This window comes from Gracilinanus agilis, chromosome 2 (assembly GCF_016433145.1).
Source record: "Gracilinanus agilis isolate LMUSP501 chromosome 2, AgileGrace, whole genome shotgun sequence".
In the NCBI taxonomy this organism is placed as follows: Eukaryota; Metazoa; Chordata; class Mammalia; order Didelphimorphia; family Didelphidae; genus Gracilinanus; species Gracilinanus agilis.
In genome coordinates this window covers 42,337,796-42,365,479 of record NC_058131.1, presented here as the reverse complement: position 1 = coordinate 42,365,479, position 27,684 = coordinate 42,337,796, and the positions used below count along the sequence as shown (strand labels likewise).

Genomic DNA, 27,684 nt, shown 5'->3' with positions numbered 1-27,684 from the left:
AATTACATGTATTAACAATTTCCCATATAAATTTTCTGATGTTATTGGATCCAAATTGTCTCCTTCCCTCCCTCCCTCCCTTTCTCCTTCCCCAAGATGGTAAGCAATTTGATCTGGGTTACACATGTATTATCATATAAAGCATATTTCCATATTGTTCATTGCTGTAAGAGAATACTCATATAAGACCAAAACCCCAAAATAAAAACCCAAATAAACTAAGGTGAAAAATAGTATGTTTTGATCTGCATTCCAACTCCAACAGTTCTTTCTCTGGAGGGATAGCATTCTTTTTCAAAGTCCTTCAGAATTGTCCTGGATCATTGTATTGCTGAAAGTAGCTAACTGTCACATTTGATCATCCCACAATATTGCAATTGCTATATATAGAATTTAGTGGTTTTGCTTGTTTTGCTCTGAATCAGTTCATGTAGGGCTTCCTAGTTTTTTTTTCTGAAATCATCCTCTTTACCATTTCTTATGGTATAATAGTATTCCATCACTATCATATACCATAATTTGTTCAGCCATTCCCCAGTTGATGGACATTTCTTCAACTTCCAGTTCTTTGACACCACAAAAAGGGCTGCTATAAATATTTTTTTACAAGTGGGACCTTCTCCCCATCCCCTTTTTTTTTTTTTAATCTGTTAAGGGTACAGACCTACTAGTGGTATTACTGAATCAAAGGATATAATACAGTTTTATAGCTCTTTGTGCATAGTTCCAAATTGCTCTCCAGAATGATTAGACCAGTTCACAACTCCACCAGCAAAGTATTATGGTCCTAATTTTGTCAGATCCCCTCCAATATTTATCACTTTCCTTTACTGTCCTATTGGCCAATCTGATAGATATGAGGAGGTACCTGAGAGTTGTTTTAATTTGTATTTCTCTAATCAAGAATGATTTAGAACAGTGATTCCCAAAGTGGGTGCCACCGCCCCCTGGTGGGTGCTGCAGTGATCCAGGGAAGTGGTGATGGCCACAGGTGCATTTGGGGGCTGGGAATAACTGTAAGGGGGCAGTGATAGTATGTGACAGGGGGTGCTAAGTAATATTTTTTCTGGAAAGGGGGGTAGGCCAAAAAAGTCTGGGAACCACTGATTTAGAACATTTTTTCATATTATTAATAGCTTTAATTTCTTCATCTGAAAACTGCTTGTTCATATCATTTGACCATTTGGCATTTGGGAAATGGAAAGTTTACCATTTTCAGAGTATTACTTGGCTGTGCCCAGGTATTGATGATTTAATTGCTTTGGATATCCTCTCAACTTTGTCACTGGTCTTTGAGAATTTCAGCAGCTGAAAAAGTGATCCTATGGTCATCCTTAGAGTTAGTCTCTCTAAAAAATCCCCTTGTAACAAAAAATATGACTAGTCAAGCAAAAGAAATTCCCATGTCCAAAAATGTTTTATTCTGAAACTTGTGTCCCATCACCTTTTTGTTAGGAAGTAGGTGTTTCATCATCATTCTTCTGGAATCATGATTAATCATTACATAAATCAGAGTTCTTAAGTCTTTCAAAGTTTTTTCTTTAAAGGCATATTCTTATTTTATAAATTTTCATCTTTTGCTCATTCATTTAAAAAAATTTTAAATGACTTGTTTTTTATGGAAAATATTTTCCCAGTTTTCATCTTCCTCCCCCCTTCCGTACAATTATCCTATATATAACAAAGAACTTTTTTTTTTTTGAGAAAAAGGGGAAGAAGAGACAAAAATCAGCAAAATTGATCAATTTTAAGAGGTTTTTTGTATGGTAGTGACTTTCACTTTTGATTGTGGTGGGGGTTCTTTATATTTACATTATTGTTGTCCTGGTGTGTATGTATTATTTTCTTTATTCCTCTTCACTGCACAGCAATACATATAAATCTTTTCTCTGTATTGCTCATATTTGTAGTTTATTCAGCATACCACAATGTGTTCTGCTTATGTCCTTCTGTTCAGACAAGTATTCCAAAGTTTTTCTGAAGCTTGTCATTTCATCCTTTCTCTTGGTACAGTAATAGCCAGTTACAGTCATATACCATAATTTATTTGGCTATTCTTCAATTGAGGGGCACCCCTTGTTTTCATTGCTTTGCTATAACTAAAAGAGCTGGTAGCAACATTTTGGGCACATTCTGGGTCCTTTTCATCTTCCTTGATGTCTTTGAGATCTAGGCCTCATGGGGCCATCTCTGGGTAAAGAAACATGCACAGTTCATTGACTTTCTGTAATGTCTGGATCAGAGCAGCTCCCCTGACTACATTAATGTGCTTGCTTTCCCTCAATGTTCCAATGATTATCTTTTTCCAGTTTTGGGGTCATCTTTGCTAATCTGTTGAGTATGTGGTGGGTCCTTAGAACATTTTTTTTTAAACCCTTACCTTCTGTCTTGGAGTCAATACTGTGTATTGGCTCCAAGGCAGAAGAGTGGTAAGGGTAGGCAATGGGGGTCAAGTGACTTGCCCAGGGTCACACGGCTGAGAAGTGGCTGAGGCCAGATTTGAACCTAGGACCTCCTGGCTCTAGGCCTGACTCTCATTCCACTGAGGTACCCAGCTGCCCCTCCTTAGAACAGTTTTAATTCCCTTTTCTTTAGTTATTAGGAAATTTTTTTTCATAAGCTGTTGACAACTTGGATTCCTTTCTTTGAAAACTGCCTATTCATGTTTTTTCCATCTTTAATCTACTACAGAATGAGTCTTGTTTCATAAGTTTGAATTTATTCCTTATATATTATGGATATGAGACCTTTGTCAGAGAAACTTATTGCAAAGACTTTTTTTTCACCAGTTAACTCTTTCCCTTACAACTCAATCTGCACTGAATTTTTTGTGCAACTTTTTTTAAATTTTATATAATCAAAATGTCTGTCTTCTGCCATAACCCTGGTTGGTTCTGAACTCTTCCCTTATTGATACTTGTGAAAGATATTTTTTCCTTGCTCCTTTAATTCTCTTATGATGGGCCTTTTAATATCTTAAGTCAGGTGTCCCTGAGGATTGGTTGATCTACACCAACCATCTGCTAGGCTGCTTTCTCCCTCCCCCACTGTTTTTGGTGGAATGGTGAGTGGTGGGTCCAGGATTTGGAAGGCTTTGGGTTGATCAGGGAGTGCTCTGCTCGGTGTTATTGCGTCGTCTTTTCCATTGATCAGTATCTCCACCCGCAAAGCTCCCTGCCTGCTTTGCGGGGTACCTGGAGACGTGGTCTTGCCACGCCTCTTTCCTTCTCCCGGTCCCCCATTCTTTCTCTTTGAGATCCTTGACCTTTTGTTCCCCACCCCCAGTTTATGGACGAAACCGACGAAGTGACGTGCCCAGGCTGCCCAGCTTGTGGGCGTAGTGGGCAGATTTGGAGAGGACGCCCGCGCCGGCTCCTTGGTTGGCATTGGGGTGGTTGCGGGGCGGATTTGGAGCGCTTCTCCTAGGTCGGTTGGCGGCTGGATTTTCTAACTCACATCTGTGTGATCGCATCCCGGCCCCTCACTCGGTTGAAGGATGAGTGGTTCATCTTGTGGCGTCCAGGACGGGCCCGGAGCCGGCCCGGAGAGAGGCGGGGCCGAGCGCCCGGCGGCGGAAGTGCCAGCCCCTCTCGCCGCCGTGCCGCTAACTCTCGGCGATCTCTCGGCTGCACCATCTCTCATGGGCTCCGCCGTGCCAGCTCTGGAGCCCTACGGGCGGCCCTCCAGCCCCCGGCTCCCCGACTCGTGGGCCCTGGCGGTGGACCAGCAGGAGGCGGCGGCCGAGTCGGTGAGCGGGTCCGGAGCCCGGGCCCCGGGGGGAGGGCAGCGAACGGCGGGGAGGCAGGGCCGGGATCCCAGGCAGGCGGGCGGGCGGGCCGGCGCCTCCACCTCGGCACTCAGGTAGTGTCGCAGCGCGGAGTCGCTACTCTCCCTCTCCCCCTCCTCTGCTTGGGCCGAAAGAAAGGAAACCAAACCCGGGGGACGAACACTTGGCCGAGCGCCAGACTGGGCCCGGCTGCGTCTTCAGGCCGTCGCTTCCCCGGCAGCGTCTGTTTGGCGAGGCCGGGTTTCTCCTGCCGGCGCTCCTCACACAGACAGACACCTGTGGGCTGCGAGCAAGGGCCTCCGTGCGCCAGGCAGGAGAGGGGGAGGGGGAGAGGAAGAAAGCCCCCGGCTCCGAGGCCGCTAAGGGCAGCGCCTGATGCGGACCTGTTGAATGAGCGATTTCCTATCCTTGGCGTGGGCGCTCTGCCTTGGCCCTGGCGCCCCGCCCCCCTCCCCCCTTAAATGGAGGCCCAGGAGATAGTCTTGTTTTGGGACTCGCTCCCATGTGGGGTCGGAAAAGGGATCCCTCCAAGAGGCCTGTGCCACTGCCTGATGTTACCATTAGGATTTGGGGGGCTTGTGCTTTGCCAGTACGCTGGCGCCCTTTCTCCACTATTCAACACCCTCATCAAATGGCTTATACCAGCACTCTATAGGAAGAACAGCGGGATTGAGGACAGTTGGATTGGGAGGACAGTCAGGGGCATCCTGAGAGCCTCTCACAGACACTGGAACAGACCAAGAAGAAGCTGCGGGGCTCTTGACCCCGAGTTTTAAGCTTTGTGGGTTAGGGTCTTCCCCATGCCCAACTGATCAATAAATGAAGTCTGGTGCTTGCTCCTCCCCTCTGAAAACATCCACCAGCCCTTATCAATCCTAGCCTGGTTTGGATAATGATTTAAAGATTACTTGATCATGGAGACTTTTAAAAGTATTTAATTCACAGCTATGATGGGGCTTTTGGAGTCTTTTTAATTTTTAATTCTTAGGAATATCTCATTTTTGTCCCTTCTTGGCAGTTAGGTAGTAAACATTTAATAAATGCTTTTTGATTGATTGCTTGGCAGTATTCCTTATCTAGAGGGAAAAAGTGTCTTCTCCAAATCATAGAAACCTGGCTCCCTCCAGGAGACACTGCATTGTACAGCATTAGGTGTACTTCTCAAATTTACCTGGAGTAGGCATATTCCCTACTTTTCATTGCCTCTTCTAGACACTCCTTATGTCCCCATCAAAAAAGAGTGTCTGTGGACAGTCTGGTAGTGGATAGAGGGTCAGACCTAGAGATGGGAGGTTCAAATCCAGCCTCAGATACTTCCTAGCTGGGTGAGTCACTTAACCCCCACTGCCTAGCCCTTACTGCTCTTCTGCCTTACCTTTCATCTTAGAATCAATACTGTGTATTGGTTCCAAGGCAGAAGAGCAGTAAGGGCTAGGCAGTGGGGGTTAAGTGACTTGCTTGGGGTCACAGCTAGGAAATGTCTTCATTCCGATTTGAACCCAGGACCTCCCATCTCCAGTCCTAGCTTTCAAACCACTGGGCCACCTAGCTGCCCCCTCTTTTTTGCCTCTGTCCTTTGACTTTTTATCCATTTCTCTTGTGTTGATTTGCCCAGTATAATATTAGGTCAAGGGATTACCTGTCCTTTGACTAAACCCATTATAATACTTTACATTGTTTTTATTGCACTCAGTTGGAGAGAAACCATGGAAGCATAGATATTGAATTACATGCCTTAAACTACACAAAGGAAATGTCATCTTCTTGACAGCAGAGGCTATTCACTTTTGTTTGTGTCATAGTGCTGGACACAACACAGTACTTTACACATAGTAGGGACTTAGCAAATGTTTGTTGAATTATTGAATTGTCATATAAGACCTGGAGTATTTGATTTAGCTAATTACTTCATGGAGTGAAAAGATAGCCCATCTGGTTTGTGCTGTTGCTCCAGGACTTCATACTAAAAGGATACGATATTTGTAAACATGGCACTATGACGCATAAGTCTGAAGCTTCTGGATGTCTGAAGTAAGGATTGATATCACATAGGAGATGATGGTGAATAATAGTGAATGTGTTTTGCAGGAGAAGAAACAGAAAAGGCTATGATAGACATTTGGAACCTGGTGAACTGTGGTACTGAAACAAACTCTTGTTAGAGGTTCTTGATTTCTTTTTTTTCTCTCTGATTTCTTTTGATGTAAAAACCTCAAAGTTGCCTTTCACATACGGTCAGTATTTAATCTTCTACCTGCAGCATAGCATGCTGGCTTGGAGTTGAGAAGACCTGAGTTCAAAACCAGATTGAAACACTTGCTATGTGACCCTGGGCAGATCACTTAACTTCTGTTTGTCCTAGTCTTCTCATCTGTAAAAAGGGGATAATAATATGCCTACATGTCCTAGTTGTTGTGAGATTCAAATGAAATAATATTTGTAAAAGATTTTAGCACTTACACCAGGCACATAGTAAATGTTATATGTGAGCTATGATTATAATTAAGATCAGATATAGTGCTGATAAATAGTAGTTATATGCTCACTGCATTTTAATCTCTGGTCTGGGTATTTGGATGGCTTAATATATTGAGTAGTCATATTGTTCCCCACAAGTCTGAACTTTAGGATGCCTAGCATGATAGTTGAGTGGCACTTGAATTTGAGGCTGTATTTGGGCATATAAGCTGGAGCATATTTCTCAACTGAATTATAATTATTCCTGCTTATAAATGCTATTTTCTAGATGACATAATTTGACTACCTTTCCTGACTAAGGTCCTATATAGTTGATGCCTCTTAACTCTCTTGAGGTCTACTTCTGACCCTCATTATTCAATTGAAATCACTCTCTCCAAAGATAAATCTTAGCTGCCAAGTCCAGAGGCCTTTTCTCAATCTTAGGCCTTCTTGACTTCTCTGCAGCTTTTCACACTATTGGTCATTCTCTTCTCCTTGACGCTCTCTTCTCTCTAGGTTTTCAGGATACCCTGGTCCTCCTCCTACCTGACAGCTTCTTCGAGGTCTCCTTTGCTGCATCTTCAAATTACCATGAGCAGAAGACAAAGAAAAAGCCTGACCTTAGAAAGTTACTTTAGTCACAGGGAAGATCAAAATAGAAACCCAGAATAGGACGATGCCAAAATAGAAACATGAAGTCTCAAAGGAAAGGGTTAAAGGGAGTCAGGCCCCCAAAGAACTCCTAGAACTTGAAGTTAAAAAACAAAATAATAAGAAAGGTAGAGGAGAAATTGGGAAAAGAAATGACAGAAAGAGCCAATAGCTTGGTGAAAGATAGACAAAAACCCACTGAAGAAGCAACCCCCAAATCTGACTGACACTTCCTGGCTGGGTGGCTCTGGAAAAGCCACTTAAACCCATTTGCCTTAGTTCCCTCATCTGTAAAATGAGCTAGAGAAGGAAATGGCAAACTGCTCCAATATCTTTGCCAAGAAAACCCCAAACAGAGCTACGAAGGATCTCATACGCTTGAACAACCACAGCAACCTCTGTTTTGATGTCCAGACTCACATCTCCACCTGCCTGTTAGACATCTCAAGCTGGATGGATATCTGCAGATATCTTAAACTCAACCTGTCCAGAACAGCTCACCATCTCTTGTCTAGTCTCTCTCCTTTTCCCGACTTTGCTATGACTGTCCAGAGCACTGCCCTCTTCCCTGAGCTCAAGCTCACAGCTTAGGTGGCATCTTCGAATCCCCATTCTCTCCCTTCTCATTTCCAATGGATCATCAAGGATTGTTGATTTTTCTTGGTGACATCTCCACTCCCATCTCTCTGACATTGCAACAGCCCTGGTGAAGCCTTCCTCGCCTCACACTGAGCTATTGAAAGAGTCCGCTGGTTGGTTTCCCTATTTAACCTTTTCCTGCTCCAGGCCATCTCACTCCACGGTCAGACTGATCTCCCTAAAGCTCAGGTCTGACCACATTGTGCTCCTACTGAGGATACTCCATGGCTCCCTCTTATTTCTAGGATCAACCAGAAAGCCTCCTTTTTGCTTTTACTCCTCATGCCTGTTCCCTTCTATTTTTCCAGTCTTTGCATCCTTTGCTTCCTTCCACATAGTCAGCAGTTGAGCATGACTGGCCCCCCTACCACTCCTTGCACAAGGTACTTCTTGTCCCGATTCCCCACATTTTTGCTGGTTGTTCCCTGTGTCTGGAGCTCTCTCTCTCCTCATTTCTATTTCTTCAAAGTCCCAGTGAAAATCTCACTTTTTGCAGTATGTCCTTTTTTAAGTAAGACCAGCACCTTCCTCTGTGACTCTAGCCCCAGTTTACCTTGCATGGGCCCTGCTTATATATTATTGTTTGTGTATTGTCTCCCCCATGAGCCTGGGAGCTCCTGGAGGGCAGACTGGTTTTTGCCTTCCTTTGTATGTCCATGGCTTAGCCAGTGCCTAGCATAGAGCCAGGGCTTCATAATGCTTGTTGACTTGCTTCTCACTTTCTCCTCCTCCTCGTTTGCCTCTGCCCCTCTGATGGGAGGGAAGAGCCAAAACCCCCTCCCCAAACCTCCATTTAAAGAGGACTCCCAGGCCAGCCCTTTCATTACTTCATCTTTTCCTCATATGTGTCCAGCACATATTATAGTGCCTGCACATAACGAATGGACGGATGCTTAGTAAGTGTTTATTTATTTATTTATTTATTTTACTTTTTTTTTTTTTTTTTTTTAACCCTTAACTTCTGTATATTGGCTCCTAGGTGGAAGAGTGGTAAGGGTGGGCAGTGGGGGGTCAAGTGATTTGCCCAGGGTCACACAGCTGGGAAGTATCTGAGGTCAGATTTGAACCCAGGACCTCCCGTCTCTAGGCCTGGCTCTCAATCCACTGAGCCACCCAGCTGCCCCCTTTAGTAAGTGTTTATTGATTGACTTTACTTGGCTAGTCTGCCATCCTATGTTGCCCGTGATAGTAGCTACATTTTGTTTGTAATATCAGAGAAATGGCAGCTCAGATGACATCAGATTAAATTCAGCAAATGTTTATTAATCTTTTGTCATATGTGGGTACTGTGTTAGGCACTAGGGATACAGAAGTGACAGTCTTTGCCCGCAAGGTGCTTATATTCTACCAACAAGTTAAAAAACATGCTCAAACAGTTAAATAGGGGAAAGATTCACGGTAATTTGGAAGTGAGAAGAGATTACATCAGAGACAGTCAAGAGAAACCCCTTGTAGGAGGTGGCCCTTAAGTCATCCTTTGAAAGAAGATAAAGGATTCTGAGGGTCCAGGAGGAGGGAGGAAAGTATTCCAGACACAGGAATAACTTGTACCAAAGCTTGGAGGGAGAATCTGGATGTTTGTGTCCAGGAAAAGCAGGTAGGCCATTTGGGCAACGTTGAAGTTACAGTGCTCAGCTTAGAAAAATGCCTGAGAGCCCCCTCAAACAGAAGATAGTGGTGGTTGTTTTTGTCCAAGAGGCAGTGAGGAATCACTGAAACCTCTTACATGTTTTAAGAAATGACCAAGTTAGCAGCAATGGATAGGCTGGATTAGATTTAAAAAAAAAAAAGACTGGTTGAAGGGAGGTGACCAGGGTCTGAGGCCAGCTATCTGTGTGAGGTGATGCTCTGTGAAGGCATTTGTGAGAGAGAAAGGCCAAATCTTGGCCAGTGATTGGATGTGAGAAGTGAGTGAGAGTAGAATCAAGAATGATGACCAGATTGTGAACCTGGATCACTGAAATGATAGCAATACCACTGGAAAGTTAGGATGAAGGCTAGCTATACATTCGAGAGTCAGTTCAGTCTGTGGGGAAATTGATGTGATCAACAGATAAACTTCAAATGGAAGGGAATAGTGCTTCATGCTTTAAATGTTGTCTTCTCATTGTAAGAGAAATGTTTTTAGAATTGGAAAAGTCATAAATTATAAGTTCTGTTTAGGGAGTATAAGTGGAAAAAAAAGTTTTGAGTTTGGACTGTTATAAAATCATTTTTCATCCCATTATTAAACTTAGTAAGATTTGCTTTAGCATTCTTTCCACCAACTTTTAAGGAAAGAAATTCCCCAGCACAAATCTGCTATATTTGGGGATTAAATTGTTTCAATTTCTCAGCTAAAAATCTTTGGTTATGTGATGGGCCTTATACTTTTTCCTTTTATATTCCCCCCATGTAGTTGAGCAACTTACATCTGAAGGAAGAGAGAGTCAAACCAGATACCAATGGTGAGTATCTAGTAATTATAAACAAAGCTAAAAATGAAATGTGGTTTCCTTCAAGATTTTTCTCTGAGGGGGCAGCTGGTTGGCTCAGTGGATGGAGAGCCAGGCCTAGAGATGGGAGGTCCTATATTCAAATCTGGCCTCAGACATTTCCTAGCTGTGTGACCCTGGGCAAGTCACTTGACCCCCATTGCCTAGCCCTTACCACTCTTCTGCCTTGGAGCCAATACACAGTATTGACTCCAAGATAGAAGATAAGGGTTTAAAAAAAAAAGATTTTTTTCTGAACATATAGCAATTCTATAGAAAGTTTTTTTTTAAATTAAGTATAGCATTTGATAAATGGCAATGTCAGGTTTTTAAAAAAACTTACTAAGCTAGATTTTTATAAGAAAACCTAAATATATGTGTAAGATATTCATGTGGCCTTTGATTACTGAGTGTACTGTCAATGTCGTGTTTTTTAAAAATTTGTAATATTTTTTTTAATAAGGATAACTAGAACAACCTATGTGTGAGCATTAAAAGAGAATGCTTGTTCTGGTTATTTTGAAATCAAGTTTCTCAAGCAGGAAATGGAGGGGGAATATTTGCAGGAAATTTCTCTAATAAAGGTATGATTTCTAAGATAAGAAGTAGAGCCATTCCCTGATTCATAAATGGTCAAAAAATATGAAACGATAGTTTTCAAAGAAAGAGACCCAGATTCTCAATAGCTATGTGAAAGAAATGCTCCAAAGAATAATGATATATAAGAATATGCCAAAGAATGTAATTGGATAATGCAAATCAAAACTCTTCTGAGACACCACCTCTTACTCATTAGACTGGAAAAGTTGACCAAAAAAAGGAGTGACAAATATTAAAGGGACTATGGCAAAAACTGGTACTTTGATGTCCTCTTGGTGGAGCTGTGAACTGGTCCAGCCATTCTGAAAAACAATTGGGAACTGTGATCAAAAAGCTGTTTTTAACTGAATATGTCCTTTGACCTAGCCATACCACTACCAAGTCTGTACTTCAAAAAAAAGAAAGCTCTTTTTGTAGTGGAAAAGAATTGGAAATTGATGGGATGCTCATCAGTTAGGCAATGTGAATGTGATGGGAGTCTATTGTGTTAATAAATGTTTTAAGACTTTGGTAAGGATATTTTAGAGATGCTTTAAATATATATAACTACAATACTTATTTTTATGTGCCCATTATAGATCTAAAGTCATTTTGTTAGTTTAGGACCCTGCAAACAGAATCATGTGTAAAATAATCATGTTTGGTATATTATATAGAATAGTAATAGTCAAGAAAAATTTGGGGTGGGGATGAGGTAAGAATGGAAAACTATATTTTTCTCTCCAGTCTTTCGTATCTCTCATTTATTTGTCACAAGATCTGAATTGTTTGACTCTTATATGTAGAGGATGTACTTTTCAATAACAACCTTTTGTCTAATTCAGGTACTGTTGTCAAATCCAGTGATAATGTAGAAAAGACAGATGAAGAGGAGAAAGGTAACTATGTCTCTGAAGTAGGGAAAGAATAAAAGGATTCTGTGAATTAAGTTCTTAAATTTAAAATGAGAACTTAATACTGAGAACTGGACTTAACTTATAAGGCTTCATTTTAAACAGAATCACAATACACGAAAAAGTCTGAATTTATAATCTATATTTAAACCAAATTGAGGGGCAGCTAGGTGGCATAGTGGATAGAGCTCCAGAGCTAGAGTTGGGAAGACCTGGAATCAAATGTGGCCTCAGACATTTCCTAGCCATGGGACCCTGGGCAAGTCACTTAACTCAATCTGATTATCCTTTGTCTTTCTGTCTTGGAGTTGTTACTGAGACAGAAAGTGAGGGTTTAAAAAAGACCAAAGTAGATTGAGATGATCTTTAGTATTACATATTCTCTCTGACTTTGCCCTTCTCAGCTTCGGTCTTGGATTGTTCTCACAATCTGTTCCCTTTGCTCCTATTCATTTGTTACTGAATGAAGCTGAAGCAAGACATAAACATGTTTTGATTGAGCTCAGCTGGGCCTTTTCCTGGCAACAAGAAAATCCTTTTCTATATCCTTAATTGAGTAATTAGTCATTATTTCACTTGCCACAGTGATCTGCCAAACTTTCTTTTCTTTTCTCAAATTTTCCATAGTTGCCATTTCCTCTTACCTCCTAGGCCAGGGGTTGGCAACCTTTTTGGCCGTGAGAGCCATAAGCGCCACATTTTTTAAAATATAATTTCGTGAGAGCCATACAGTGCTCACAGTGCCACTCCTGTAACAGTGCCTGAAAAAAAAATGGACTTTATGGCTCCTGCAGAAAGAGCCTAATTGGTTTGAGAGCCATACGTTGCTGACCCCTGCCCTAGGCTGAACATCTTGCCTCATATTTCACTGAGAAAATTAAGCTCATTTACTGAGAGCTGCCTCTTTTCCTGTCCTCATCTCACATTCCTCAGATGCCTTCTGTCACTGACTCCTCTCCTGTCTTACATGAAGACATGGCCCTTCTCCTTGCCAAGAAAAACTCTTATACCTGCTCAAGAGATCCTGTTCCATCCTCCCTTCTCTCACAGATTGCCTTTTCTCTCACCCCTGTTCCTTACTTCACTGTTTCCTTGTGTACTGGCTCCTTCCCTGCTACCTATCCACATCCTTCCCTCCTCTATCCTCTAAAAACCTCCTCTTGGTCTGTCCTCATTGTTAGCTATTATCCTATATCTCTTCTTCCTTTTTTAGTTTAATTTCTTGAGAAAGCCAAATGCAATCGATGCTTCTATTTCTCTCACTTTCTTCTTCACTATCACCTTCCACCCTTCTAATCACTCAAACCCACTCAGTTGAGATGTCTTCCTCTCCTGTTAATTCTAGCTTCCAATCAGTGACTAAGTCCTGTCAATTTTTGCTTCATGATTATACTCTCTTCTCTGACACTGTCAGCACCGTGGTGCACACCCTCAGCTCCTCACGCCTGGATTGTTGCAGTAGCCTGATAGTTGGTTTCTTTGCCTCAAGTTTCACCACTTCAGTTCATTCTCCACTTAGCTGTTAGGTTGATCTTTCTTTCCTTCTTTTTAAAAATCAAACCCTTACATTCTGTCTTAGAATCAATACTATGTATAAGAGTGATAAAGTCCAGGCAATTAGGGTTAAGTGACTTGCCCAGGATCACACAGTTGGAAAGTATCTAAGGCCCGATTTGTACTTAGGACCGATTTTCTCTTGGCCTAGCTTTCAATCCACTGAGCCACATAGCTGCCCTCATAATTGATCTTTCTAAAACACAGAACCAATTGTCTGTCTGTCTGTGTCTATCTCTCTCACTTGTATACACAAATCACTCCCCAAATTCAATAAATTCGAGTTGCTCCTTATTAGGGGCAATTAGGTGGTACAGTGGATAGAGTCCTTGGTATAGAATCAGGAAAACCTGAATTCACATCTGGCTTCAGACACTCACTTGCTGTGTGACAAGTCACTGAGCAAGTCACTTTACTTTGTTTGCCTCAGTTTCCTCATCCCTCAAATGAGACGAGAAGGAAATATGGCATACCACTCAGTATCTTTGCCAAGAAAACCTCAAGTAGGGTCAGGAAGAGTCAGACACAACTGAAACAGCTGAACAACAAAAAAATAGTTCCTTATTACCTCCAGGATGAAATAGAAAAATCCATTGTTTGACTTTTATATCTTTTCATAACCTGACTGTCATCTCTCTCTCCCGTTTTCTTATACCCCACAGTCCCCACCATGTATTCTGCAGCCTCCTGTTATTCTCACAAGACACTCCCATGGCTTGACTCCATGCCTGTTTGCCAATCCGCTTTAATACTTAATGAGTGCCTTTCCTCTGTAGATTATCTTTAATTTCTTCTCTGTGTGTATTATTTGTGCCTAATTGTTTATAGGATATGATTTTTCCTTCATTAGATTGTGAGCTCCTTGACAGCAGGGACTGTCTTTTGCCTATCTTTGTATACCCAGCATTTACTACATAAAGTGCTTTTCACATAATAAAGAATTAATAAATCCTTGTTGACTGACTGGTAAGACACTAGACTTATTGGTAAAAAATATCTCTACATTGGGGGCAGCTGGGTAGCTCAGTGGAGTGAGAGTCAGGCCTAGAGACAGGAGGTCCTAGGTTCAAACCCGGCCTCAGCCACTTCCCAGCTGTGTGATCCTGGGCAAGTCACTTGACCCCCATTGCCTACCCTTACCACTCTTCCACCTATGAGACAATACACCGAAGTACAAGGGTTTAAAAAAAAATATCTCTACATTAAGAAAGGGAAGGTAACTGGAAATGATGAAGATGATAAATATCACAGAGAAAAAATTGGCCCATGTGACAAGCTATGGAAGGCTAAGACATTGTATCATATGGTTTTACTTCTTGTCAGTTTTCCCTTCTGGTGGTTTGGGATTTGTGGTGAAGACAAAGGAAAGAATAGAGAATGTGAGTGGAAGTGATGGGGAAAAAAGGAGGAAGTATTGATAAGGAAAAGGGAGAATGAACAAGTGTTGTTGTGGCAGTTACAGCATTTATCTCCAAATGAAGTGAAGTTATTGTGGCTTTTGTGAATCATTTTTCATTGTTATTATAAAGCTGTTTTCTTCACCATAGAGGACAGAGCTGCCCAGTCACTGCTAAATAAGTTGATCAGAAATAATCTTGTTGATAACACAAATCAGGTGGAAGTCCTACAGCGGGATCCAAATTCCCCCCTCTATTCAGTGAAGTCTTTTGAAGAGCTTCGACTGTAAGTATATTATTTTTCTAATTATTACTGGTCTGCAATGGCCATAAGTCCACCCTGCGCCACTATAATCAAAGGGACTTTGTTCAAAATTTAGCATTCCATATAATCTAGTAAAGTTAAGTGCTATATAGCTAGATGTATGCATTTTCTCATCACAGCAGAACATTTTCCTAATCTCTTAGTAATTATGATAGATTATTGGCGTATATACTTGTTTTTCTGGAATAGTAAAATTTGTAATTAGCTCTAGGGGTTCTAGATGATGATGTATGTTTTTAATCTGCTGAGCAGAAGAATGATTTCTAGAATTGATATTTACAGGTAAAAATGCATATTGTTGTCATTCTTACAGGAAACCTCAGCTTCTACAAGGAGTTTATGCTATGGGTTTCAACCGACCATCCAAAATACAAGAAAATGCATTACCAATGATGCTTGCTGAACCGTATGTATCCAATTGTAGTTTAGCCCTTTTATAATTTGCTTCTTTAATTCTTTTCACTGGTATTAACTTTTCTGGAGAACTGAAAAGGTTGTTTTAAGAAGTATGATTTCCTAGACAGGATGATTTAGAATGAGGATAATTCTGAAAGGATCTAATACCCCAACATTTCTAGTATTTTAAGTGTCAAAACTTGATTCAAACAATCACTTAAGTTTTGAGTGCTCTTTTTTTGGCTTTTTTAGAAGTAGGTATTCTGGTCCTATTTTTCCTTTAGAATATTCAACTTACACTTGTGCCAAAACAGTGAAACATATATGACAACAGACAATTTTGTTGTGTTTCCGACCTTGTTTTCTCCCTAAAAAATGGATATACTCTCTGATAAATGCACAGTGCTCTTGATGATGCACAGAAGTGATGTCAAACTCAAATAGATGATTGGCTAAACCCTACATAAGGATCCTTGTAGGCTTCCTATTGACTTAGAAAACAACTTACTGGGGCAATGAGGTAACATAGTGAGTGAATAGAGCACCAAGCCTGGAATTGAGAGGACCTTAGTTCAAACATGGCCTCAGATACTTCTAGCTATGTGACCCTGGGCAAGTCATTTAACCCTCATTACCTGTCCCTTACCCCTCTTCTGTCTTAGAATTGATATTAAGAATTGTTACTAAGACAGAAGGTTGAGGGTTTTAGAGGAAAAAAAAGGAAAAAAAATAACATATCAGTATTATGTTCCATCATATTTTTATTTATTTTGTTAAATATTTCCCAGTTACATTTTAATCTGGTTTGGTCCACAGTCAAGAGCCACAGTGATGCCTCTAGGGCACATAATAGATTAGTTTGAATATATGAATATCATAAGACCTGGACTACCTTCATCCCCTAGTCCCTATCCAGTTTGTATTGTTAGAAAACTCTGTCATCCAGTGACCTATACTTTGTATGCCCCTAGTCAGTGATTTGCTCTGTGAGCTCATTCCCCTTCCATCCTCCTAAGTCCCATGGAGTCAGTGTTTGGTTTGTCTTATCTTCCATAAGAAGGTTGATAATGTCCCCTATAAGAAAAGTAGGAGATGTTCTAGAGCCATGTTGGTGAACCTATGGCACACATGCCGGAGCAGGCTGCTCACTTCCTTTTCTTCTTGTGCACCTGAGGACATTTCTCCCATCCCTTGCCCCTCTGCCCAGCAGCCCAATGGAAGTGCTTCCTCCCTTTTCTCTGGGGTAAGGAAGGGGCTCCCATGTGTTGTGAGGGTTGCAGTTTCGGTACTCAGTCTCTAAAAGGTTTGCCATCGAAATAATTCTTTAGAAAATCTCAGCAAGTATATGGAAAACTCCAACTTCCTCAAACTGTGGTTTTCATGTTATCTTGTGCTTATAAAGGTACTTCTTTTATGAAAAGTAATAGTGCTATAGAATCTAAATTTGGCAATCTATTATTATAAATCTGTTCTCAGTACCCATTCCTTACCTTAAACTTTGTTATTATTAAAAAACCTCATTGATTTTTAAAAATTATTTCCAGGGGGCAGGTAGGTGGTTCAGTGGATTGAGAGCCAGGCTCAGAGACAGGAGGTCCTGGGTTCAAATTTGGCCTCAGACACTTCCTAGCTGTGTGACCCTGGGCAAGTCACTTGACTCCCATTGCCTAGCCCTTACCACTCTTCTGCCTTAGAACCAATATACCTTATTGACTCTAAGATGGAAGGTAAGGGTTTTTTTTTTTAAATTTATTTCCAGTTCCTAATTTCCTCCTTCCATCCTCTCTCTCACTCATTGAGAAATTGAGAAACACAATACCTATTATACATATATAGTCATTATACATATGAAGTTATGAAAAACACATTTCCACATTAGCTATGTTGTAGGGGAAGAAAAGCAAGGAAAAAATGCTTCAATCATACTAACTCTCTGAAGGAGGATAGTATTGTTCATTATGAGGCTTTGGAATCTTGATAGATTTTTAATTTGAACAGAGTACCTAAATCTTTCAGAGTTGATAGCTGTTAATTGTTGTTACTGTGTACAATATTCTCTTAGTTCTATCAGTTCATATAAGTCTTCCCAGGTTTTTTGAAAGCCATCCGCTTCCTCATTTCTTATAGCACAATAGTAGTATTCAGAGTCATTACTACAACTTATTTAGCCATTCCCTAGTTGATGGGCATCCCCTCAGTTCCCATTTCTTTGCCACTACCAGAAAAAGAGCTACTACATATGAATCCTTTTCCTTTTTTGATTTCTTTGGTAATTAGATCCAGTCAAAGAATGGGTCAAAGAATATGCAGAGTTTTGTGGCCCTTTTTGGGCGTAGTTCCAAATTGCTTTCCAGATTGGTTGGATTAGTTGACAACTCCATTAGTGCATTAGTATCCCAAATTTCCCACATCTTCTCTAACATTTATCATTTTCCTTTTCTGTCATATTAGCTAATCCCACAGGGATTCTTACGTATGGAGATCCCATTACCCTTCATTTCTAAATCATGGACTTTGACCTTATATTGGCATATAGTATGAGATGTTGGTCTATTCCTAGTTTTTGCCAGATTGCTTTCACATTTTCCCAGCAATTTTTGCATATAGTGAGTTCTTGCCCCAATAGATGGGATCTTTAAGTTTATCAAACATTAGGTTATTGCAGCCATTTACTTGTGGAGAAAATTTGGAACTCAAAATTAAAAAAAAAAAAAGAATGTTTTAAATAAAGTTGTGGTTTTTTTTTTTAAATAACCTTACCTTTTATATTAGAATCAACACTGTCTATTGGTTCTAAGGCAGAAGAGTGGTAAGGGCTAGGCAATAGAGGGTAAGTGACTTGCCCAGGGTCACATAGCTAGGAAGTATCTGAAGTCAAATTTGAATCCAGGACCTCCTATTTCTAGGCCTGGCTCTCAATCCACTGAGCCATCTAGCTGCCCTCTGATAAAAAATAAAATATTTACACCAATATTCAATAGAGAAATCGGTTTATATTTTTCTATTTTTTTTGATACCTGGTTTAGGTATGAAAACATATTTGTGTTGTAGAAGGAATTTGGCAGGATTTTTTCTTTACTTATTTTTTTCCCTAATAGATTTAAATTTCTCTTCCACCTTGTCCTAGCCCACAGAACCTGATTGCCCAATCTCAGTCTGGTACTGGTAAAACAGCTGCCTTTGTCCTGGCTATGCTCAGCCAAGTGGAACCATTGAACAGATACCCCCAGGTAAGAGTGTGGGGCAGGTAAGTGTGCCCAGACTAGCCTGAATTTAGAGAAGTGCTACCATGTGATAGATAAAGGACTGGTGTTTCAGTTCCTTTGATAGGAGATATAGCAAGGCTCCTTAGGATATGGGTTACATTTACCAGCATATCTTGAAGATCTGCCTGGTTGGTTGCTAAGCTGTTGGCCAGTGCCATATTCCCTTCTCTACTACTACTACCCACAGGGAGAATATCTATACATGTTATCTCTCCCACTTCCCCATAAACCTTTGGGGCAATGCAGAATAATTTTCCTTTAGGGTTAAGGGAAGAGAGTTAAGGAACTAAAACCCCAGAGAAATACCTCTGACTTAACTCTTTGGCCCCAACCTTAAATTGAACAGGCATTAAAATAGCAGATGTGAGCAATTTTCTGAACCAGAATTCCCATGCAGAAGTACTATAGGGCTTCTGGGAGCCTGAAGAAATAAAGATGGTGTGTATCATTTACAGTCTGGGAAGCCTTGTTTGGTGGTCCGCTGAAAGTTAAAATCTCTAAGTAACCCCCCACTAAAACAAAATGTTCAAATGTCTCCTTGAAATATGTGCCTTAGAATTCTCTGTTATCGAATGATTTTGTTAAATGATCAGAAGCACGTCTTTTTTTCTTTTCAGTGTTTGTGTCTTTCACCCACTTATGAGCTGGCACTTCAGACAGGAAAAGTGATTGAACAGATGGGCAAGTTTTATCCAGAACTTAAACTCGCTTATGCTGTTCGAGGCAATAAATGTGAGTATACAAGGAGGATGACACAATATATAAGTTTTTTTAAAAAAAATTCGATTGGAATATGTGTGTCATACCTTCTAAATGGCTTGGTTAATTTTGCTAAAATATTTATTTTTCTCTTTATTTTTATAAGGATGGCTTATGTGGGAGGGGAAAGAGCAAGGGAAATGTAGTTAATATCAAAACAAGAGATGATAAAAAGAACTATTAAAGTGGAGAGATTTTCCTTTCGTGATGATATAAAGCTTAAAGAACGATTAAAAGCCAATTCATTAAAACTGATTAAAAGTCAGTGATACCTTAAATAAGATGTTAGTAATACAAATTTTAAGTTAACTTGAGATGAGAAAAATGAAGTAAAACCTGTTATAAGGTACTTTTGAATATCAGTATCAGTCCTCAAAGTATCAGTTCTACAAAGGGATAATCATTAAGCTGTTTGGTTCTGGTTCTAACCAAGAGAGATTTCATCAGTGGAATTGATGAGCTAAAACAGCATCTGGCAGCAAACAGACCCAGTAGCCTGTGGTTTAATGAGCCCCCAAGTCCAGTTACTGGAGAAAGAACTCACTAGTTGACAAAAACACAGAAAAACTGAACTTGCAGTCGTGGCAGAAATTAGATTTAGACCACAACATAGCTTGCAGAGTAAGCTCCAGGAGTATAAATGACCTAGGTATGAAAGTCCTATCATAAACAAATGAGAAGAACAAAGAAGAAATTACTTCTGAAATTTATAGATGGGAGAGGGATCATGCTCAAACAAGGGATAGAGAAACATGAGAGAAAATGGACAATTTTGTTAATTTTGGTGACATAAAATTAAAACATTTTTATAGAGGAGCAGTTAGATTGCTCAGTGGATAGAGAACCAGGACTAGAGTTGGAAGGTCCTGGGTTCAAATATAGCCTAAGATACTTTCTAGCTGTGTGATCCCAGGCAAGTCACTTGACCCCCATTGCCTAGTCCTCATTTCAACTCTCCTGCGATGGAACAGGTACTTATTATTGATTCTAAGACAGAAAGTAAGAATTTCAAAAAAGAAAAATATTTTTGCATAAACAAACCTAACAATAAAAAATTTAAGGCAAATGGGTAATTGGGGGGGGGAAACCTTTGCAAGACCTTTCTCTGATAAAAGTTCCCTTTTCAAGTTATAGAAGCAACTAACTCAAATTCGTAACCATTCCCCAAAAGATAAATGGTCAAAAGAGATAAATAGATAGTTTTCAAAGGAAGGAATCCAAACAATCAATTAACATAAAAAATTTCCTAAGTTACTTGTAATTAGAGAAATATAAATCAAAGCAAATTTGAGGATCCACCACATACCCATCAGACTAGCAAAAATGACACCAGTGGAAAATAAGGAATGCTTAGAAGGACTGCTGTAGGAAAACAGGCACTAAAAAGTGTCCTGGTGATAAACTCTGAACTGGTCCTGGCATTGTGGAGAGCACTCTGGAGCTGTGTATCCACTCTGACTCAGATATTCCACTACTAGGCCTATAGCCCCAAAGAAACCAGAGGAAAAGATTCTGTGTAATCTTGGGGTCCCAAATGGGAAATTCAGGGAGTGTTGCCCTATTGGAGAATGGCTAAACACATTATGGCATATTGGATGGTGGTATTTTGGAATACTGTGCCATGAGAAATGATGAAATGGACAGTGGAAACCGAGAAGAACTTTATGAACTGATACAAAGTGAGCAGAAAAACAGTTTGTAGAGAAATACAACTTTGAACAAGTTTAGAACTTTGGTCGACACAATAATAAACCACAAGTCCAAAAGAATCAAAATGGAACACCATGTTTACCTTCTGACAGAGAAGTGATGAATGCAAAATGCAAAGAGAAACACACATTTTCAGACATGGCTAATATAGGGATTTGCTGAACTATGTAGATAATATGCTGTGAGATATATTTTTAAAAATTGTTCCACTGGAGTGAGAGAAGTGGTGAAAGATTAACTTGGAAAAATACTTGTTACTTGAATTAAAAAAATATGAACCAGATCCTTCTGAAACATTCAAACCAAACCCCATCTTTTTTTTTTTTTTAAACCCTTACCTTCCGTCTTGGAATCATACTGTGTATTGTTCCAAGGCAGAAGAGTGGTAAGGGTAGGCAATATGGGGGTCAAGTGACTTGCCCAGAGTCACACAGCTGTGAAGTGTCTGAGGCCAGATTTGAACCCAGGACCTCCTGTCTCTAGGCCTGGCTCTCAATCCACTGAGCTATCCAGCTGCCCCCTCAAACCCCATCTTTCCTAGCTGTGTGACCCTGGGCAAGTCACTTAACCCCCATTGCCTAGCCCTTACCACTCTTCTGCCTTGGAGCCAATACACAAGGTAAGGGTTTAAAAAAAATCTTTAAAATGGGAAGATATAAAATAATAGAGTAATTTATACTTGATCTGAGATTATTTTGCTTACATGAAGTCAATAGCTAAGGTCCTTATTAGTATTTTGTTGATGATGTTGATTTCAGTCATGTCTGATTCTTTGTGATCCCATTTGGAGTTTTCTTGTCAGAGATACTGGAAGGGTTTGCCATTTCTTTCACTAGCTTATTTTACAGATGAGGAAACAGGCCAACAGGGCTAAATGATTTACCCAGGGTTACACAGCTAGGCCAGATTTGATTTCGGGAAGATGAGTTCCTAATTCCAGGCCCAGCATTCTATCCACTGTACCACCTTGTTGCCCATTTTTAATATTAAGTATATTTTCTCATTTGAGCAAGAGTGTGGATAGAATATTCTGGGGGCTAGAGAAGATATTTTTATCTTGTCAAGTTGTTAGGACTGAAAGAAGAAATCACTCAAGAAATGTTTCTCATTTAAAAAAATATTTGAAAGCACTAATCTGAATGATGCTCCGGCCTTCCCCTTACTGTAAATCTCTTCACAAGACAGCTTATTGATTCTGACGCTTCATTCCTGGACTTATTCAGCTTATTAAGCCGGACTTATCCAGCTTATTCCTGGACTAGGCTATTGACAGTGACAATGAAAAGGATGGTTAAGACATGAGATATTTTAGAGAGAGAGAATTGATAGGATTTGATGATTAGTTCTAGAGGCAACATCACCTGAAAAAGAGAGGGTGCAACCTTGCATTCAGGATGATCAGGGTCTAAATGTGGCCTCAGGCATTTATTAGCAGTATGATGTGGACAAGAAACTTAAATTTGGAGAGCCTCAGTTCCTCAGCTATAAATGGGGACATTTTTAAAGTACTGACCTCCAAGGGTGGTTGTGGGGATCAAATGAGATGAGTTGTATGTCAAGGGAATTTATAGCATTAAAGAGCTACACTTGCTGTTATTGTTGACATTGTTACTATAAAACAAAGGAAAATGTAAACTTTTGTCTACCTCCTTGCTCTTTTTAATTTCTTTTTATCCAGTGTTTGTGTACACCTAAATGTCTGTTTCATATAGCTTTGGTCAAGTATATTTGTGCAATGTTTTTTATTAATAATCATCTGATGGTAGAAACCCTCATTTTTGCTCCAACAGTGGAAAGAGGTCAGAAGATCAGTGAGCAGATTGTCATTGGCACCCCAGGCACGGTTCTGGATTGGTGCTCCAAACTAAAATTCATTGACCCCAAAAAGATCAAGGTGTTTGTTCTGGATGAAGCTGATGTGATGATAGCTACCCAAGGCCATCAAGATCAGAGCATCCGCATCCAGAGGTACCGGGGGTGGGGTGGGGGTGTATGTGCTGTGTAGGGTACAGGAAGAGAATCATCCCAGAGATTCCCAGAGGAAACTAGCTTGGAATTGAAGACTGTGGATCATTTTTTGTGCTTTCTTCTTTAATACCAAAGCTCACCTTTACCACCCTTGTGCCTTTTGCACACAGGTGCCATTGTTGTCGTTCAGTCATGTCGTGCTCTTTGTGAACTCATGTGGGATTTTCTTGGCAGAGATTCTGGAGTGGTTTATCATTTCTTTCTCCAGCTCATTTTACAGAAGAGGAAACTGAGGCACACAGGGTTAAGTGACACAGAGCTAGTATGTGTCTGAGGTCAGACTTGAACTCACGGTCCTGACTCCAGGCCTGACCCTCTATCTACTTTGCCACCTAGATTCCCTCAGAGTCCCAATAATTCATTCACAGAGAGGATGTTAAATCATTTAAACTGATTAACCAAAGGTAAATAGGGTCTTGTATATCTTTGTAAATAAATAGAACTTCATTTGTTTGGGATAATTTTAAGTATGATGTGTTCTTAAGTCATGAAGAGTGATACAGTGACTTCTCAATAACAGAAAGGGAAATGCAAAGAATTGACATTAATTAAACATCCCAAGATCTTTTGAATGAATTAACTAAAATAGTTATCTGGAATAGTCTAGAGATCACTAGATTAAAAGAAATAAATGTTTATTTGCTCCTGTTATAATTTGGTGAACCTAGTAGGCTTTGTAATAAGTTAATTTAAAGAATGATAGAAAAATCAACTAAGGAAGACAAGTATCACATATATAGATAAAATGAAAAGAAAAAAAGGAACTTTATGTAGGTCCAGATGAAATGAAAAAACAAAAGTATCATCTTTGTTCGCTTGTTAGTTATTAATTCATTTGGTTCTGCCCTGTTAAAAGTTAAGGATTAAGTAAATGTTTACTATTTGGTTTATAAATCAATTGGTTTGGTTTGTTGACTCTGGGCAAGTTGGAATTAAAAATAAATTAGAAGAAAGATCAAGTAAATTAATTTTCAGTCACATCATCCAAATTCCTGAATGTAGATAGATTTAGAGCGGAAAGGACCTTAGAGATCACCTAGTCCAACAATGTCTCCTCCGTTATTTTACAATGCTAAATAATTGAGAGTTGACTTCAGGAAGTTTATTTCAAGAGCTTTATTTTTTACTGGTACTTATAACTAGGACTTAAATATTCATGAGCTGCCATTTTTCTGCGGAATTTTTAAGGGTCTTTAATAGCTCGTAAGATATGAATCTTGACTATTAGTCATTTAATTTTTTTCCACTGTAATCTGGGAACAGAGATGATTGATGTCCTTGAATCCTGCTTGTTCATTTTTGTCTTGTTTTGAATCCTAGTATAAGAGGAGAGCCTTGAGGAATCTTTCCTTTCTGCCATACTTTCTGTTGCCACAGACTTGCAACAGTTAGGGACTCGAGAGTCAGATTAATGTGTGAAGGTGGTGCCTTCTGTATTCCTTTAGTTTAAGTCTTTAGTTAATGCTGAATAGCTGGGACTTGCCTTCTAGGATGCTCCCTAAGGATTGCCAGATGCTGCTTTTCTCAGCCACCTTTGAAGATTCTGTGTGGAAATTTGCCCGGAAAGTTGTCCCAGACCCAAACATCATCAAACTGAAACGAGAGGAAGAGACATTGGACACCATTAAACAGTATTATGTGATGTGCAGTAACCGAGATGAGAAGTTCCAGGCCCTTTGTAATCTCTATGGGGCCATCACTATTGCTCAAGCCATGATCTTCTGTCATGTGAGTAGCAACCAGCTATAATACCAAGTCAGTAAAATTTAGCTTGGGTGTTGTCACCTTAGGCACTGCCTTTTCGAGCAGAAATTCATTTTGTTTACTAAGGAAAGAAGGATTTATGATTATCAGAGTAAGAAGAGAAATTGGAGTTGTCAGAATTTCTTTTTAATGGAAGGAAGAACTGGGGGAAAACTTAAACCATGGGTGGTTTCTCTTTTTTGCAGTTGCTCAAGAAATCCCTCTAAAATATAGATTCTTCCAAATCATTTTTGAAACACTAAAGAGTCATTTTTCTACATTTGACTCTGTTTCAATGACAAGAAGCCATTTTTTCCAGGTGCCTTAATTTTTTTGCAGGTGTTTCTATTTTTAAAAATTCTTTTCCCTCCAGACCCGCAAAACAGCTGGTTGGCTGGCAGCTGAGTTATCCAAAGAAGGCCACCAGGTGGCCCTCCTGAGTGGTGAAATGATGGTGGAACAGAGAGCTGCGGTGATTGAGCGTTTCCGAGAAGGCAAGGAGAAAGTGTTGGTGACTACCAATGTGTGTGCTCGAGGTAAGAGATTACACTGGGCTCAGCCACTTGTTCTGCTAGCAGGTGGAGGCTGGGGGACTTAGGAGAAAAGGAGGGATCCTCTTTCTAGCCAGGGCAGTTTTGGTTTTCCCCAGCAGAACAGACCCAGATCTTCAATCAGCATCTTTCTCTGCCTTTGCAGAAACAGTCTGTTGGACACTGGCTTTACCCCCCTGGCAATGCTGACCACGTTGTCTTTTCCCTTAGACTGAAAACATTACGTTTGAGCCTTGAGATGGCTTCCCTGGGGTCAGCAGATAGATCATCCTGTAGGAATTTTCTGTCCTTGAACATGGTGACTATCTCCAGATACTTCCTCAGCCCCCTGCTCCAGGGCCCTGGCTGCTAGGTTTTCCTCCCTTCCTCCCTCCTGTAGGCTTGAATAGTCCCAGGACTGGCTGTGGCAAATTGATAGATAGCGTCAGGCGGTTTGGGCCATCCTGCAGATGGGGGAGGGAAAAATCTTGGACCATTTGGAACCAGAGAATGACTTTGGGTGGATTCGATGCTTTTGGTAGTGGCTGTTCTTCAGGTCCCGCATCTTGTTCTGAGTGTCCCAGCTGCTGGTCCCAGACTCTGCAAGCTCAGTGTTGCCCATCCCTGGCCTCCAAACAAAGCAGCTGTGGCTCGTGGAGCCTGGGGGTCAGCGCGCTTTTGTCAGCTGTCCCCGTCTCCCCTCCCGTCTTGGTGCCCTGTAGGTATCGATGTGGAGCAGGTATCTGTGGTCATCAACTTTGACCTGCCCGTGGACAAGGATGGGAATCCAGACAACGAAACCTACCTTCATCGTATCGGGCGCACGGGGCGCTTTGGCAAACGGGGCCTGGCTGTGAACATGGTGGACAGCAAGCACAGCATGAACATTCTCAACAGAATCCAGGAACATTTCAGTGAGTGTCCTAGAGCTCATCTGCCCTCTGGGCCCAGGGCTCGTTTGGTGGGGAAGCTCAGGGCTCTTGGGCACGGGGGCTGGAGAGTGGTCAGAGTCTCATCCGCCATCTCCCTCCTTCTTGTTAGAGAAATGGGGAGGGCAGAGAAGAGCAGGGCCCACTCTCTTGGCTCAGGGACCGAAGCCCTCGGGGGAGAATGGCCTGGCTTGGCTTGTGTTTTCTTCCACCCCAGGAGCCTGGGGCACTTGATGAACCGTGAAGGTATCCGCATTCAGCTGAGGAGCGCCCTTCAGCGGTACTTGGAGATTTCTCCTAGCATTGCCACAGTGGCTGAAGTAGAGCGTTGGAGGGGCTCCGATTTTGATTCTCTCTGGTTTGATTTCTTTGCAGATAAGAAGATAGACAGATTGGACACCGATGATTTGGATGAGATTGAGAAAATAGCCAACTGACAAGCATCGACTAGAATTGATATACACCTTTTACACGTGTATCTCCAGCTCCATTTGGACTGTTTGTTTTTCAAATTGGCACATCTCTCAGCCATTCACCAAAAAGGACAAAGGCGGGAATACACAGGAATTACCTACCTCATTTCAAATTATGTTTGGACTTAGCAAAAAACAACAAATTGTACAAATAATGGGGGGAGGTAGAGAGAGAAAAAATGTTTACATAAGCTCTTAAGATTAGGCATGAATATACAGAAATTTCCTTTTTGGTAAATTTATTATTTAAAGTTAATGTGTCTCAATCTTAAATGTAAACTAAGGACTTGTCACAGCTTTGGTTAATCTCTGATTCTTGTGGTAGCATATAGATTTCTCTTCTTTGGCCTGGGATAAGCATATCTTAATGCATGTACATGCCTGTAGTTACCTGCAGAAGTGGCATTGTAGAAGTGAGGAGGAAACTCAGTAGCTGGAACTATATGGGGACCTGCCACTAGGCCCCAGAGTCATGCTTAACTATTTGATTGCATGGAATAAGGGAATCAGATGTGTCTTGCAGGCTAGGATGAGCAGCCCAGCTGGGATATCTTTCCCTTTTTACTCTTTCCAGTGGGGCAGAGCAATAAGGGATTGACTGAAGATGGAAAAGAACTTCAATTTGGAGCCTTTCTTGCATTTAGGTTTATATCCCAGGGTCTAGTCTTAACCTCTGTCTCCAGATACACTTAAGGGAGAGACTGACTTGTTTTACTAGCATGAGTCAGTACAAACTCTTGTGTAACATCATAGGGACCATTCTACTTCACATGGCTGTCCCAGGGAAGCCTCATAAACAGTATCCTTCCAGCAGTCCTAAAATGCCCAGAAATCCTTCAGCAATGATAAAGCAAAGTAGATAAAAGTTCTTGGATCCTCTTCATTGGAAACAGTCACTGAAGACTCTGCTTCTCTGACTGAACGGGAGAAGACAGAAGTATTTGAACGAGATTGGGAGAGACTATGACTACCATGGCCAGCAGCAGCACATATTGTCACTCTGGGATTGTTGTCCAGATCCAAAAGGGAAGGCTTTGGAGGAATCACTCTCCCAATATTGATTCTAATTC

At 40.7% G+C, this 27,684-nt stretch overlaps 1 protein-coding gene across 1 annotated transcript in view; it reads left to right on the top strand.

Moving 5' to 3' along the window:
* LOC123234567 (ATP-dependent RNA helicase DDX19B-like) overlaps positions 1 to 26,838 on the top strand; it is a 37,572-nt gene extending 10,734 nt beyond the window's left edge. Inside the window, 11 exon segments of the mRNA XM_044660473.1 lie at positions 9,936 to 9,984; positions 11,436 to 11,489; positions 14,606 to 14,741; positions 15,094 to 15,186; positions 18,304 to 18,406; positions 19,060 to 19,174; positions 22,702 to 22,879; positions 24,430 to 24,667; positions 25,056 to 25,218; positions 25,935 to 26,126; positions 26,517 to 26,838. Coding sequence (XP_044516408.1) covers positions 9,936 to 9,984; positions 11,436 to 11,489; positions 14,606 to 14,741; positions 15,094 to 15,186; positions 18,304 to 18,406; positions 19,060 to 19,174; positions 22,702 to 22,879; positions 24,430 to 24,667; positions 25,056 to 25,218; positions 25,935 to 26,126; positions 26,517 to 26,578 — 1,383 coding nt within the window. The 3' untranslated portion in view covers positions 26,579 to 26,838.
* The last annotated feature ends 846 nt before the right edge of the window (positions 26,839 to 27,684 follow it).